Source organism: Eleutherodactylus coqui, chromosome 4, assembly GCF_035609145.1.
Source record: "Eleutherodactylus coqui strain aEleCoq1 chromosome 4, aEleCoq1.hap1, whole genome shotgun sequence".
Taxonomy (NCBI): Eukaryota; Metazoa; Chordata; class Amphibia; order Anura; family Eleutherodactylidae; genus Eleutherodactylus; species Eleutherodactylus coqui.
This window is the reverse complement of record NC_089840.1, coordinates 256,952,385-256,969,290: the sequence shown is the minus strand read 5'-3', so window position 1 is coordinate 256,969,290 and position 16,906 is coordinate 256,952,385. Positions and strand designations below refer to the sequence as shown.

The 16,906-nt window shown below is 48.1% G+C and overlaps 1 protein-coding gene across 2 annotated transcripts in view; it reads right to left on the bottom strand.

The window, feature by feature from the left end:
- The window catches only part of DOCK1 (dedicator of cytokinesis 1), a 364,042-nt gene that overhangs the window by 273,553 nt on the left and 73,583 nt on the right, over nucleotides 1-16,906 (bottom strand). For both annotated transcript variants that reach the window (XM_066601145.1, XM_066601146.1), the window contains exons 13-18: nucleotides 13,505-13,630; nucleotides 9,583-9,707; nucleotides 7,613-7,711; nucleotides 4,137-4,209; nucleotides 3,332-3,435; nucleotides 1,656-1,839 (exon numbers count right to left, since the gene is read on the bottom strand). In XM_066601145.1, the coding sequence (XP_066457242.1) occupies nucleotides 1,656-1,839; nucleotides 3,332-3,435; nucleotides 4,137-4,209; nucleotides 7,613-7,711; nucleotides 9,583-9,707; nucleotides 13,505-13,630 (711 nt within the window). The remainder of the gene's footprint in view (nucleotides 1-1,655; nucleotides 1,840-3,331; nucleotides 3,436-4,136; nucleotides 4,210-7,612; nucleotides 7,712-9,582; nucleotides 9,708-13,504; nucleotides 13,631-16,906) is intronic.

Here is a 16,906-nt window from a genome sequence, read left to right as displayed (position 1 = left end):
GGTATGTGGGAAAGGGGGCGCTACTAGAAATGAGCGAGCATACTCGCTAAGGGCAATTACTCAAGTGAGCATTGTCCTTAGCGAGTACCTGCCCGCTTGGAAGAAAAGATTCGGGTGCTGGCACCGGTGAGAGGTGAGTTGCGGGAGTGAGTAGGGGGGAGAGAGGGAGAGAGAGATCTCCCCTCCGTTTCCCCCCGCCGCTCCCCGCCGGCACCTGAATCTTTTCTTCCGACCGGGCAGGTACTCGCTAAGGACAATGCTCGCTCGAGTAATTGCCCTTAGCGAGTATACTTGCTCATCTCTAGGCGCTACTATGAAAATTTTGATTTTTCTTTTTTGCCAAAAAAGGGTCAGGTGATGTCCCCTGGTCTTCCTTCACTCACCAGCACTGCATAAGGGGGTCTGGATTCTAAATGCTGGGATGAAAATTGGGGGATTAAAACACAAGACCACCTCTGTCCATATGCTCTATCATTATAACTGAAGGCGGGTCTCTTGTTAAAGACACTCTTGTAGCCACCAGAAAAGATGGCCGTAACAAGTACCTACTCTGGTTTTGGAGGAAACCATAAGTGGGAACAGTTTTCGCCCTTCGAAGGGCAGTCCTCGCTCAGGGCAGTGTAAAGTAGTATCAGACAGGCCAATTCCAGCCATCCGTCACTTATCGGGTAATTGTGCAGTGGTATAAAAATTGGACAGCATGTTCGTGTATGTTCCTGCAGCTCCCAGCAAGAGAGGAGTCCAGTTTATTCATGAGGCTCTAGTAGACTTGCCCATCCATTCTGACAGTTTTTATAGCAGTGGGTTCACACGGGACGGATTTCCAGTGGAATTCTCGCAGATTGGCAGCACCGAAACTCTGCGAGAACTCCGTTGGAAAACCACAGCTGTGGGTTTTGGAGCAGCTTCGCCGCCTGCATTTCCACTGCGGCCATCTCTCTCCATAGAGAGGAGAGAGGCCGCTGTGAAAAACATTTGACATGCTGCGTCTTTAATTTCCGCGCCGCATGGTTGTTTACGCACTGTTTTTCTACAACGGATTGGTCACAGCGTGTGGAATTTTTGCACAATCTCGTCCACTTTGCTGGCTAATCCCGGGATTAGGAGCCGCGTGCAGAATTTTCTCGCGGACACTCCGCATGAAAATTCCGCAGCAAATCCGTCCCGTGTGAACCCAGACTTACACTCCGTGAATGGAAGGATTACTAGGTCCTCATGAATAAACGTCCCTCTTGCTAGGAGCTGCAGGAACATATAGAAACACGCAGCAAGTCCCTAAACCCACTGCACATTCCCCTACAAGGGAAAGACCACTGAAATTAGCCTGTCTGGCACTACTTCATGCTGCCTTCAGTGAGGACAGCATAAGTACGTGTCCCGTTAATGACCAATAATGCAAAAAAATCTGAAATACTGTACTAACCAAACAGCTATAATTGGCGCTTAAAGGAGTTCTCGTGGTCCATTACTATTGATAATTTATCCCTAGAGCTGTAAAAAGGCGCATCAGTGGTCATTATGAGCTCTAGGGCACATGGAAGTGTTCTTAGAATTGTGATTTTAGGATTAGGGTTTTTTTTTTGGTAGGTCCCTGTGATTATCCCACCATCTTTAACAATCCCATTGACTACAATGTAAACTCTCCTAGCTCTTACCATTCTGTGTGAGTTTAGTTGAGCAGACAAGCGTGGATATTTGGAAAGAGTCTTTGCTAATGGTGCAGCTCCCCAGATTCTGCATGCTCCTCCCTGTGGCCGAGTGTCCTTTCTCCTCCAATTCAATCTTAGTCGCAGGAAGGCTGAGGTACGTCCCAGCGTCTTCAAGTTTCTTTACCTCTGCCTTTAGAAGGAAGAAAAAAAAAAGAAGAAAGCAGAAATATAAATATCCATACTTAAGAGCTGTTAAGCCGTTCTGGCTCAGGTCTAAATAAATGAGCTGTTCTTACAATCCTGGAGCAGCAGGAAACATCTAATTACAATGTAGTCTTTATGAAGCGGTACACTTACCAGAACAGGGGGATCTTCCGAACGTAAACAAATACTTTATTCGCAGCTCCGATCGGCTGCCGTTCCTCCGTCTCCATGAATAAAGCAGTTAATTACAATAGTAATTTAATCCGCAACATGTGATTCATGAATTTGTTCTCCCAATCATCGCCATTCAATTAAATAGTAAAATAATGCGCCACTTATTCTCCGAAATACATATTGGGATTAATGTTGGTGCGGCTCGCAAATCTAATTTTTAATATTAACTATACCGGTTATTTACTGCATAAACAGACCCTTTATTAACGGAAGAATACAAACAAGATTTCAACAGACGCACTAAACCAAAGTCAATAAGGAAAGGGGGGAAACAAATCTAAAAGTCCTACTTATACAACACGAAAATGAGATAGGAGTCCTCAAATACTACATGACAATACACTTCTGGCTTCAGGAACGTTACCGCCCCCAAGATAAAAGATGAACGGTAAATATACAGATGTAGCAAATGTTAACTTGACACGTTAGGATAACTTAATAGCAATGTGCTATATAGAATCACTATAACTCGCCAGTTAACGATTGCTACATTTGTAGCGACCAGGTCAGTGAGAGCTGTGTCAGCATTACCAACCCGGGCCGCTGGAATGTGGACAGAGCTGTCAGACTCCAGCCGATCAACTATTGATGAACTATCCTGCAGATAGGTCATCAATAGTCAAGTCCCAGAAAACCACTTTACAGCAGTGTGCGGCATGCCTTGTTTCATTATTTTTCGCCTCCCCTTTCTTGCTGATGCAAACTATGAAGAGGCGAGACTTGTATTGCACAACCCTGGCACTACTTATAAGAGGTCTGTAGCTACACCTGAGGGTCTGGGTCTATGAATGGCAATCATAAGGCTGGGGTCACACAGGGTGGATTTGCCGTGGTTTTGCCGCGGATTGCCGTTGCATATCCACACTGCGACAAAACCGCTGCGTTTGCAGTGCAATGCAGCATAAATGAGATTTGCCAAAAAGCTGTTTTCACAGGACGGATTTTTTCGCACAGCCGCAGTGCGGAAATGCAACTGCGGCGCGGTTTTAAAAGATGCAGCATTTTTATTCTACGGTCTTTTCCGCAGCGCTTTTTTGCCCATAGACCTCCGCAGCCAAATCCACACCAAATATGCGGCAAAAAGTAAAAAAGCGCTGCGGGAAAAAACGCTTGCGGATTTTTCCGCACGAAAATCCGCAGCAAAATCAGCAAGCCCGAACGGAAAAACCGTGGCAAAACCGCGGCAAATTAGCCCTGTGTGAACCCAGCCTAAGGAACACTTTCTAGAAAGCCCACTATCTTACCTTGTAGACTATGAGGTCATGCTCTCCGTCTCTTAGTGTTGTTCCATCGTATCTCATAAGCTTGACAAATGCCACTGCAAAAATCTTCTCCGATTTATCCTTGGCTGCAGAAGGAAGAAAGAACCGTACAATTAGGCTACAACTACAGGGCGACTTGGGTCAAGTAGCATAAAGGGGTGCAATTGGGCTTCAAGAGTAGTGTGTCTGCTCGGCTGTTGTGAGCAAGCTCAATAGAGTTTGTGCACTGCAGTTAGATTCCAACTCTGGAACCACCAAACATAGCCGGGTCCATCCCTCAAAATCTCCAACACTGTTTAACTAGAGCAGTAATGGTCAAGCTTAGCTGCCATTCAAATAGAGTTCTTGTGATCAGTGGGGTCCCGGCAGTTCCACAGGAGAGGACAAAGGAGGAAACGTTCCGGGCTCCTGACGTCAGTGTGCACTGCGGATGAGCGTAGAGAAGAGGAAGAGCAGCGCTGACTACAAGGAGGAGGTAAATACCTGGATTGGGGGGATACTATTGCTACTGAGTCCCCTGGGTGGGGTGGTGGTGGGGGGGACACTATTGCTACTGAGGCCCCTGGGGTGGGGAGAACGACACTATTGCTACTGGCTGCTTTCTTCCAAACAGTGCCAGCTTTGTCCATGGGTTGTGTCTGGTATTGCAGGTAAGCTCCCATTGAGCCTAGCTGCAATACTACACAACCCTATGGACAAGGGTGATGCAGCATTTGGAAGAAAGCAGCCATTTTTCTAGCCATGGACAACCCCTTTAAGAGGTTAAGTAATATAATGTCCTACTTACACTCCTGGGAAGATCTGTGGCGGAAAGTGAATCTTAAGTGGCTCCGGTTCACATCTTCAATGGGGATAGCGACCTGTAATAGATAGATAGGATGAAGCAGAGTCTTGGGAGCAATATCAATACATACAGTATACTAAAAAACCTCCAGCGAGACTAATCAGGAGTGGGATTTATTCAGCAACACCTAAGAACTGGGAGCTTTAAGCAGGGCTCTGCCATCATCAGACTGGCATGGGGTAAGGCTTTGGCATCAGACAAAGACCTATGGGAGGCCCATCGGAGATGCGTAAAAGTGAGTAGAGTGGAAAACTTAGAGCGGTATTACAGAACTAAAGGCAACTGATGCTCCAAACGGATATAGAATTTAAGGGGCGATGAATGTAAAAAATATGAATTTTTGTTTTGATAATTGACCAACAGAGTGCAGGTCTTCCTTCATGAACTACAGAGCAGACGGCCTCGAAGATATGGGCACAGCTATGGGATGTGGGGAATGTATCACAGAGATTAATATATCTAAGCAAAACAAATTAGCAACACATTCTTTTTTTCTAATCTACTTGTATTTTTCATATATGTTTTTATTCTATGTCTGTATAGGATTATGGAAATAGCCAACTAGGCGGAGCTACTGTGAACATCTGAGATTTGCTTTACAGCAGGGGTGCACAACATGTGCCCCACAATGCTATTCTGTGCAGCCTCAATCTACTGGACTAAGGAATATCTATGTGTGGCTGCTCATAAGTAGCTTCCATGTCAGGGTAAAGAGGAGTGGTACATAGCAAGGCAACAGGAACAAACAAGTACTATGGTGTACTGTGTAGCCATGTCTGGGTCCCTATATATTAGGACAAGTACTATGGTGTACTGTGTAGTCATGTCTGGGTCTCTTATATACATTAAGACAAGTACTAAGGGTGCGCTGTGCAGTCATATCTGGTCTCTATATATTAGGACAAGTACTAAGGGTGTATTGTGTAGTCATGTCTGTGTCCCCTATATTTTAGGACAAGTACTAAGGGTGCACTGTGTAGTCATGTCTTGGTCCCTATATATTAGGACAAGTACTAAGGGTGCACTGTGCAGTCATATCTGGTCTCTATATATTAGGACAAGTACTAAGGGTGTATTGTGTAGCCATGTCTGGGTCCCCTATATATTAGGACAAGTACTAAGGGTGCACTGTGTAGTCATGTTTGGGTCCCTATATATTAGGACAAGTACTAAGAGTACAGTTTGTAGCCATGTCTGGGTCCCCTATATATAAGGACAAGTACTAAGGGTGCACTGTATAGCCATGTCTGGGTCCCTATATATTAGGACAAGTACTAATGGTGCACTGTGTAGTCATGTCTGGGTCCACTATATATTAGGACAAGTACTAAGGGTGCACTGTGCAGTCCTGTCTGGTCCCCTATATATTAGGACAAGTACTAAGGGTGCACTGTGCAGTCCTGTCTGGTCCCCTATATATTAGGACAAGTACTAAGGGTGCACTGTGTAGTCGTGTCTGGGTCCACTATATATTAGGACAAGTACTAAGGGTGCACTGTGTAGTCATGTCTGGGTCCACTATATATTAGGACAAGTACTAAGGGTGCGCTGTGTAGCCATGTCTGGGTCCACTATATATTAGGACAAGTAGTAAGGGTGCACTGTGTAGCCATGTCTGGGTCCACTATATATTAGGACAAGTACTAAGGGTGCGCTGTGTAGCCATGTCTGGGTCCCCGTATATTAGGACAAATACTAAGGGTGCACTGTGTAGTCATGTCTGGGTCCCTATATATTAGAACAAGTACTAAGGGTACATACACTGTATAGTCATGTCTGGGTCCCCTATATATTAGGACAAGTACTAAGGGTGCACTGTGTAGTCATGTTTGGGTCCCTATATATTAGGACAAGTACTAAGGGTGCACTGTGTAGTGATGTCTGGGCCCCCTGTATATTAGGACAAGTACTAAGGGTGCACTGTGTAGCCATGTCTGGGTCCCCTATATTTTAGGACAAGTACTAAGGGTACACTGTGTAGCAACGTCTTGGTCCTCTTTATATCAGGACAAGTACTAAAGGTGCCATGCCTAGCCATGTCTGGTTCCCCAGAGGGGACAGGAACTTGCCATGCTTTGATTACTCCTGCAGTATGATGTAATGTCATAGCATTACATCATAATGCGACCAGGCAGGCAGTCTATAAAGCCATGCCACAGGCACGGCTTAATAGGAATTCAGCTATGAGAGCCCTGGGGCCCTTCAGAACGCCCCCGGCTGCTATGACACCCGCATGGCTCTCTGCGATCTCATCACAGGGGGCCGCATGGCACACGTGAACATCGGTCGGGGGATTTAAATGATGCTGTCAGAATTGAAACAGCCGGCAGACGCGATTTATGAAGTGAGATCAGGCGATCTCACTCTATACACACCCAGGCATTGCTTAAGCAAGAATGGCCCTCTTTAGGGGAGTCATGTTCTAAAACTTATTAGGACTATCTCACAAGAGCATGTTGGTATAGTGTATTCCGTGCGCAGGTTTTGCGTGCGGCATATGCTATACCAATCTCCCATAGGCGTCCATGTTGCCATTCACATAAATTGTGTGAAAAACACGAGCAACAAGAAAAAAAACAAAACCTTGCAGCATGTTCTATAGTGCATGGCAATTGGCGACACAAGGCAAGTACACAATGTCATCACAGTAAATTATGGCCGTCTGAGCCCGGCCTTAGATGGAAGGCAAACTACCTGATGTAGTCACCTTCCTATAGCTTAAAGGGGTTGTCCCGCGAAACAAAGTTGGGGTATACACTTCTGTATGGCCACATTAATGCACTTTGTAATGTACATTGTGCATTAATTATGAGCCATACAGAAGTTATTCACTTACCTGTTCCGTTGCTGGCGTCCTTGTCTCCATGGTGCCGTCTAATTTTCAGCGTCTAATCGCCCGATTAGACGCGCTTGCGCAGTCCGGTCTTCTCCCTTCTGAATGGGGCCGCTCGTGCCGGAGAGCTGCTCCTCGTAGCTCCGCCCCATCACGTGTGCCGATTCCAGCCAATCAGGAGGCTGGAATCGGCAATGGACCGCACAGAAGACCTGCGGTCCACCGAGGGTGAAGATCCCAGCGGCCATCTTCGCAAGGTAAGTAAGAAGTCACCGGAGCGCGGGGATTCGGGTAAGTACTATCTGTTTGTTTTTTTTAAACCCCTGCATCAGGTTTGTCGCGCGCCGAACGGGGGGGGGGGGGCTATTAAAAAAAAACAAAAAAAACGTTTCGGCGCGGGACAACCCCTTTAACCTAGTTTTCCACCTACTGGTCAAACGAATCCCTTCTGCCCGAGCGGTCAGTAAGCGTGTAACACTTTGCTACCGGCATCTCTCCTCAGTGCAGTTCTTCCTCCATTTGTGGACAGCAGGTACATTCCTAATATTTACAGCATTTGTAAGAGTTTCTTCTTGATGTAATTTACCTTCACGGTCTCAAACCACCGGGGCTGCTTCACTTGGTAGTAGATGACTGATTTGTATTCTGACATCACTTCATCTCCGGCTCCCTGGTAAATCACGTTCTTAAGAGAGAAACAGAGAAATACAGACAAAAACTATTAATTGCAGGCGTTGTGAGCTCCGGCACCCAGGCATTAGGCTACATAACTCAGCGCCAGAAGATGTACATGAAGCTTGTTAGCCACAGATCATCAGAAGGGTTTTTAACTTTTGATGGAATAACATTTTCAGAAAATAATGCTGCAGTATAAATTGGAGTTATTATAGGAAAAGAACCTTAAATCAGGTCTTCTCTACACAGCTGGGTGATGTAAAGATCGGGATAGAACCTCGGGCATACATTTATTAAAATTGGCATCTTTTGCGCCAATTACATTGGAGAGTGTAGTTGAGCATTACTACAAATTCTGTGCAATGGAGCATCTTAAGAAATCTGGTGTATTTTTACTCTTTTTGCACACCTGCTACAAAGAAATTAAAAAATATATATATATATTATAATTGATAGATTGCTATATTATATATATAGCAATCTCATTTGATATATATCTAATATCCATCTGATTTGTTCTTTTCTTAACAAGTCTTCTAAAGTACACAAGGATACTCCTTGCCCTCTAATTTGCTGCTGCTTGTACCCTGTTTTAGGTCTGCGAGCTCCAATTTTCAGGTGATTGTCTCCATCTGTCCTACCATTTGCTATTTACTTTCAGGAGGGAGCGTGTAGCAATCGGAACATTCTGACAGAAGTTCACTGTACTGCACTTCCTTGCCCTGACTTCCCATGCTGCATTACACAGTTTGTGATCCAATCAGCAAGGGGGTGGTATCTGAAGCCCACCCCTCTGCTCTCCCAGGATGATTCAGGCATTCTGCCAAATGGTAAGCAAACTCAATGTAATGTGTGTACACACACACCCTCCCTCCCACTAGAATAGGTAGAGATTATGGAATGTCTGCACATCTGCCAGCCTGCAGCCTCTGAGTACATAGGAGCACCCCTAAGCAGATAGCTCTTTCCCCATTGCCAAGAAAGCATCCGTATGACCTTATTATGACAGAAGCTCTGTACCCAACGACAGAGAGTGTATTGCAAAGAGACTGGAAGGGAGACCCCTAGTGGCAGCTACATCAAACATGATTTACCGTGGTAAAGCAAAAAAGTTTTTACTGCAAGTACATTACAGAAATAATGAGACTAACCCAAACTAGTAGAGGAGTATAAGCTATCTGAACAGTTAGTGCCCCTTTAACAGTTAATGAAGGAGTCTAAAAGTACATTTTTAGCTTGACAGAATCCACTTTTCTAGCTTGTTCTTCCTCTTCTTTTGCAGTTGGAAGACCAATATCTTTGGATACAAATTTGGAACCCCCGACCAGAAACAGAACCACTCACTGCCATTAGTGAAAAAGGCACCACCTTGGTGTCTGTTTAACAAGGTTTCCGTTATATTTGGAATATAGAATGATGTAGTTGACTAAGCCATTGCATGCTCCAAATATCATAGAAAGGAATGGAAGCCCCGTCAAATGGACACGGAAGTGGTGCCCTTTACCCTGATGACAGTGAATGGTTCCTTTTATTTCCATTTAGGGTTCCGTTACAATACCATTTTTGGCACCTGTGATGTAACCCCCAGACAGAATCCCACAGCACGTTTAAAACCGCTGTGGGAACGCTCCCTTATGGTTCAGACTTGGTGGGAAAAAAAAAATTTATGTGGATTTTGGTGCAAATACTTTTTGAAAACTCCCAGCTAAAAAAAAAAAAAAATTGATATATGCGAGTCGGGTCTTAAAAAGGACAATTGGAAGGGAATGCTTCATTTACACAAAGTAGTCAGACTGCAAAAATCACATTCAAAAAATTACAGTATGACTACAAGCTCTATATGGGCTCCGAGTTGCTTTGGACAAACCCAAGGACAATTACCTCCAGCCGCTTTCCATCCTCATCAAATACAGACATTGTGACCTCCACATTCTTAGCGGTCGTCTTGTTGCCTCTATCGTAGTCACCCTGGAACAGCGTGACATAGATATCATTGCGAACATCACCTGGAAAGATATTGAGAAGGAGCAATTAGCTGTTGTTGTAGATTGTGTACATAGAACCCAACTATCCATCATAAGTAAGGCTTTTAATCTCTGCATAAAGATTGCCATGGAAACGCATCGGCAGAATACAATGTAAGATCTATGGTAGGGCAGCCTGTACTCTGCTAACAGAGAAGCCGCCAAGCAGCTGTAACATCACTATAGCGAAGTCATATAGCCCGCGCATTCCACCCTTTGACTATAAAAAGCTCTCTGAGGCTCCTTGTGTGTGGTTGACCTCTTTTTCCACTTGTGTAGAGCTTGTTGACCACTAGACGCCTCTACGACAAAATTAAAGTGATTTTGCCCAGCTATCAGATTGAGAGGGGCGCATTATTGGGATGCGAGAAGCTGGATGGTCGTATCCATGAATTGTCCCCCACTGGTCGATCTGACCAGACTGTTAGGAGGTGTTGGGACCGGTTGATGTGTGAGGGCACACAAGGTGACCGGGCTCAGGACCCGCCGATAGAACGCCAATGGAGAGGATCATCTGATCGTTCCAACAACCTCAAGCAGGTTTGTTGTGCCGTTTTGTTGTTTACCATCCGGAGACAGGGGGTGCCATCGTTACAAGCCGCTGTGCCTATCAGAAGCATTTCCAGGTACTTAGTTGAAGGACATTTTGTCTCACGGCGCCCATTAGACGTACTGCTTTTGACACCCACCGTCGTCTCAGATGGTAGTGGAGTCATGAAAGACAAAACTGGACTGTTACGGAGTGGAACAGTATGGTCTTCAGCAACAAATTCAGGCTGAGTTTAGGCACCAACGGCCGTGTTAATGTGTGGAGATGTAGGGGTCAGCGGCTCAATCCTGCCCCCTGCTGGTGTGATGGTCTGTGAGTCATCACATACGACAGTCGGTCACCCCTAGTAGTGGTACGAGGGACAATGACAGCTCAGCGATATGTTCAGGACATCCTGCAGCCACATGTATTCCTCTCATGGCGGCTTCCAGCAGGATAATGCTCGGCTGCAGACACAAGGGGGTCACAGGAGCCCCCACAACATTGTCACACTTCCATGACAGCCCGATGGCCAGATTTATCACCGATCGAACATTTATGGGGCCATCTGGGATGCCAACTTTGACAGCCTACGAGTTTGTACAATTTAGAGGCTCATTTACGGCAAATGTTGACAGATATTCTGCAGGTTTGGTCAGAAACATTCAGACCAGTAGCCTGTCGGAAATCATTCTGTAAAGCTGTGACAGTGCACCTCTTATTCCTCTGGTCCTGCTGCCCTTCTCCGACCTGGTCCAGCTCTCCTCTTGTAACGGGCCATGTCCTGGTATCTGCTCTAGGCCCTCAAGACTCTGCTGGGAGACACCGCAAACCTTCTTGATGGCACGTATGGATGTGCCATCCTGGAGGAGCAGGACTCTGTACAACCTGATTGGGCTGCAGGTAGTGTGTCATGTACCAGTAGTGACAAGAACAGCAGAAAAACTGCCTTGTGTGAACCCAACCCAAAATGTTCCTTTGACCTTTCTGAGTGGTACGTTCCCCTAATATATAAGTGCAGGATCACAACTGCAAAATGCACTAGTAGCTGCACGTTCTATTTCGGAATGTCTCCCCATCTGACGTATTAAGGAGCGCTTTCCTCTGCAGCTCTAACATGTCCCTTTAAGAAGAAGTATAGCAGAAACGAGCGCCTCCAGTTATAACTCCCAAAACCTTGCTCGAGTTTAATGTAACAGCCAGCATGTTCTATTGCCGTGGCGATGCTCATGCATAATTAATAAAAGAACATCGCTGCTTTCATGGCTTATAAAACGAGCAAGAAGAAATCCAGGCCAACACAATGCACTCTGATTCCAGGCTAGGATTCCTTCTAATAGGAAGCAAATCACAACGGCCATCAAGGGGTAAATCGCGCAGTTAGAGATAGATCACACCATCTGCCACATATCCGAGACGCTCTATATGTATTAAAGAGAATGCTCAATCAGGTGTATCTGAATGGAAGGAATTCGATCAAAAAAAGGTAATCCAAGGTGGGAGCGAGGAGGCACAAGACGCCACAACAGGGAAAAGTTTCTTGCATTAAAACTTTTTAGAATAGATGCTGCTTAACGGTTTTTATACCCCCCCCCCTTCTTTTCCCATCAATGCCTCCTCTTTCTTATACCATCATTCTTCTTCCTTTCTTCACCCCCTGACCTCCTCTGTGTAGACCCCGGCTTCTTTTAATTTGCTTCCAAATGCAATTTCTCTTTAGTGTTTCTCTCATTCTGGGACAAAGTGAATCGGAGCATCCTCAATCCTTGGGAGCCGCTTCCTTGTACTTCTGTTTTTTCTTTGTTTTGTGAGGGACAGGCGGGTGATAAATCCATGATCGCTGGTAGTATCACGAGAATGGTGCACTCGGACTCCCCCTAGTGAATGGGGCAGTGCTTAGCAATCTCGCCTTCAGTTTCATAGGAGTGAATAGAGCGGTGGTCACACATGTGCACTGCCACCCCATTCACTAGTAGGACTTGATGTTCCATTCTCACGATCTTTGGGGGTTCCAACGGTTGGACCACCATCAATCATACATCTCTTTATCCTGTGGCTATGTCATAAATTATATGAAAAGGATAACCCTTTTATTGAACTGCCTGTAATTCTTAAAGGGGTTGTCCGAGATGTACCTCGTAGAAAATGCATTCACCATGAGGAAACATAGGCTTATACGCACCTCTCTCGGCTCCGTCCCGCTCCATTTCTCCATGTCTCCCCTCGGATGTCACATTTACAGGCTGCCCCATCTGTTTACAGGAAGTCGCAGGCTTTGCAGCCAATGACAGAGCTCAGTGATCGATTGCTGAGCTGTTATTGGCTGCAGTGCCTGTGACATCCTGTAAACAGGGCGGGCCTGCAGGCTTGTCCTTTTTATACAAGAGTATTTAACATCACACCCAGTTGGTTTTGAACATGTCCATAGGGTGTAATGGGAAGGACGTAGCCCCAATGAGTGTCCTTAAAGTGAACTTACCACCAGGTTTATGCTGTCCAAACCACGGGCAGAATGAGTACAGGCCATATCTGCCCATTCAGCCCAAGTAGGTTTCATCTTTAACCCTTTCCAATCCAATTTTGGATTCAGGATTTCCTAAAAGGCTTTCTCTTTTTGCTGTTATACAACGGTGCCATCTGCTGGCTAAAGCCAGTGTGTGTGCGCCAGAGAGGCTCCGACAGCGGAGTGGCTGCCAATAGACGGTAAGAATACTCTGTCGGACGTCTTCTGACATTGAAGCTGCACAATCTTCAATCAGAATGTAGGAAGACGTCAGACAGTGGATTGGAAAGGGTTAAATACTTTAGTGTTTCGAAGAAAAGAAGAAAAAAAAAAAAAAAACACACATAGAAGTTTGACTCGGATTTCAGCTCTCAAGTCAAAGAGGCGGGTCACGCCAACCTCTCCTTTTCCCGTTTGTGGAGAGAGCGGTCAGTCAATATGCCACGGTGAGGAGAGCCTGGCACGGCCCGCCGCTGACTCGGAGCTCAGTTCCACTTCAACTTTGAGTCAAACGTCTTAGTGTGTCCTTTTCCGAAAGTCTTCAGAAGAACTGTGAGAAGCAAGCGACAGCCCGCTATATACAAGCCTGACCAATTATTCTTTGGAAAGGCAAAAAAAAAGGATTAAATACATTTTGATTTCAGGAAAAACCCCTTTAATCTTGTTCTAATTGTCACAACATTAAATTAGAGGCAGTGAGCACTCCGTCCCCTTTCCATTAACCCCGGTAATTTAAGGACTGCACACCTGGCATAATAATCTCAGGGAATCCCATTTTCCGTGCGACGGCTGTAGATCTATCCACGAGGTGAGGGAATTCCTTCCGAATCTGATGAATGTCACCCGGCAGCAGCTTCATGGTCACCCACAGACCTGCAGGAGGAGGAGGAGAGGGTTACGTGTTCCTGCGAATCATGAGAAGACCATTTAGCGGACGGTTGTGTTGATTCTGAACCACATTAGAGGATATGATTTAATTACATCTCACCATCTGCTATTCACGGGCAAGAATAGAGTTCTAATTGTACGTTAGATTTACGCAGTCTACAGCCCGTTACAGCGGTGACGTGCGCTGCGCTGGATCTACTCGCAGCGGTTTTCTGAGTAACCTTTGTTAAGGGGGAGGAAGCAGTTTGTATCAATAGTTTTCAGCACCACTGCAGAGAATACAAGGTTAAACAAATCAATAGCCGTCCGTGAAGTCCTATTCTTCACTTCACAGTGCTGCGCTGGCCGGGAAGCTCTGCGCTTTACCCAAGATACCTAGCTGGATCTACCACAATCGTTTCATTAGTGAAAGCCCATTCAATAAAAAATTCTACGGGATTGCATAGAAGCACGGCAAAAATGTAGTTGCACGCATATTCACTGCGTTTTTTATGCATGTTCCAAGAAGACAATTGAGGCAAGGGATGGCCGACGGGGATGGAGGCAAGGGATGGCCGACGGGGATGGAGGCAAGGGATGGCCGACGGGGATGGAGGCAAGGGATGGCCGACGGGGATGGAGGCAAGGGATGGCCGACGGGGATGGAGGCAAGGGATGGCCGACGGGGATGGAGGCAAGGGATGGCCGACGGGGATGGAGGCAAGGGATGGCCGACGGGGATGGAGGCAAGGGATGGCCGACGGGGATGGAGGCAAGGGATGGCCGACGGGGATGGAGGCAAGGGATGGCCGACGGGGATGGAGGCAAGGGATGGCCGACGGGGATGGAGGCAAGGGATGGCCGACGGGGATGGAGGCAAGGGATGGCCGACGGGGATGGAGGCAAGGGATGGCCGACGGGGATGGAGGCAAGGGATGGCCGACGGGGATGGAGGCAAGGGATGGCCGACGGGGATGGAGGCAAGGGATGGCCGACGGGGATGGAGGCAAGGGATGGCCGACGGGGATGGAGGCAAGGGATGGCCGACGGGGATGGAGGCAAGGGATGGCCGACGGGGATGGAGGCAAGGGATGGCCGACGGGGATGGAGGCAAGGGATGGCCGACGGGGATGGAGGCAAGGGATGGCCGACGGGGATGGAGGCAAGGGATGGCCGACGGGGATGGAGGCAAGGGATGGCCGACGGGGATGGAGGCAAGGGATGGCCGACGGGGATGGAGGCAAGGGATGGCCGACGGGGATGGAGGCAAGGGATGGCCGACGGGGATGGAGGCAAGGGATGGCCGACGGGGATGGAGGCAAGGGATGGCCGACGGGGATGGAGGCAAGGGATGGCCGACGGGGATGGAGGCAAGGGATGGCCGACGGGGATGGAGGCAAGGGATGGCCGACGGGGATGGAGGCAAGGGATGGCCGACGGGGATGGAGGCAAGGGATGGCCGACGGGGATGGAGGCAAGGGATGGCCGACGGGGATGGAGGCAAGGGATGGCCGACGGGGATGGAGGCAAGGGATGGCCGACGGGGATGGAGGCAAGGGATGGCCGACGGGGATGGAGGCAAGGGATGGCCGACGGGGATGGAGGCAAGGGATGGCCGACGGGGATGGAGGCAAGGGATGGCCGACGGGGATGGAGGCAAGGGATGGCCGACGGGGATGGAGGCAAGGGATGGCCGACGGGGATGGAGGCAAGGGATGGCCGACGGGGATGGAGGCAAGGGATGGCCGACGGGGATGGAGGCAAGGGATGGCCGACGGGGATGGAGGCAAGGGATGGCCGACGGGGATGGAGGCAAGGGATGGCCGACGGGGATGGAGGCAAGGGATGGCCGACGGGGATGGAGGCAAGGGAGGGAAGGGAAGGGAGGGAAGGGAGGGGATGGACGGAGGGAAGGGAAGGGATGGACGGAGGGAGGGAAGGGATGGACGGAGGGAGGGAAGGGATGGACGGAGGGAGGGAAGGGATGGACGGAGGGAGGGAAGGGATGGACGGAGGGAGGGAAGGGATGAAGGGATGGACGGATGGAGGGAAGGGATGGACGGATGGAGGGAAGGGATGAAGGGATGGACGGATGGAGGGAAGGGATGAAGGGATGGACGGATGGAGGGAAGGGATGGACGGATGGAGGGAAGGGATGGACGGATGGAGGGAAGGGATGGACGGATGGAGGGAAGGGATGAAGGGATGGACGGATGGAGGGAAGGGATGGACGGATGGAGGGAAGGGATGAAGGGATGGACAGATGGAGGGAAGGGATGGATGGATGGAGGGAGGGAAGGGGGAGTGCTCACTTGCACCTTCTTGCATGTTTTTGTGTGCATGAAAGAAAAACAAAAAAGAAAAGCCTGCACTGAATAGGGGTGCATTGCGGACATAAAAAATGCGCACACACGCAGCGAAAAAGTTGTGCTTTTCACTGATCAAAATTGCATACACAAGTGTGAATGAGCTCTAACCATTTTCTTTTAAGATTTCGCCGGGATACGTGATATTAAGTCATTTTGTAATGTATTGTATTCACATATTTGTCCTGCTGCTACTTGTCTGCATAGAGCTGTTCCTGTGAGAAATCCCTACACGGCTTCTAAGCGAGCAGCATGCAGACTGCACTGACCATCTAGGGGGGAGCCGGCTGCTCAGCCTGCCAACCTCCTAACAGAGGCTACATGATTGCTCTTCTGCATTCAGGGATCTGCCCGTCTGGTAGCTGTGCCCACTCCTGCCCAGCCTGCCAACCTCCTAACTGTTGCTACATGATTGCTCTTCTGCATTCAGGGATCTGCCCGTCTGGTAGCTGCGCCCCCTCCTGCCAACCTCCTAACAGAGGCTACATCATTGCTCTTCTGCATTCAGGGATCTGCCCGTCTGGTAGCGGTGCCCACTCCTGCCCAGCCTGCCAACCTCCTAACAGAGGCTACATGATTGTTCTTCTGCATTCAGGGATCTGCCCGTCTGGTAACTGTGCCCACTCATGCCCAGCCTGCCAACCTCCTAACCGTTGCTACATGATTGATCTTATGCATTTAGGGATCTGCCCGTCTGGTAACTGTGCCCACTCCTGCCCAGCCTGCCAACCTCCTAACAGGCTACACGATTGCTCTTCTGCATTAAGGGATCTGCCCGTCTGGTAGCTGTGCCCACTCCTGTCTCTGGAGCACTGGAAGCAGAGCAGCAGGCTTCCCCGTACAGTCAGCATAGTCCAAATACGGCCTGGTGGATGGATTTTTCATAGGATTCTACTATGCAGACAAATGTGGTTTG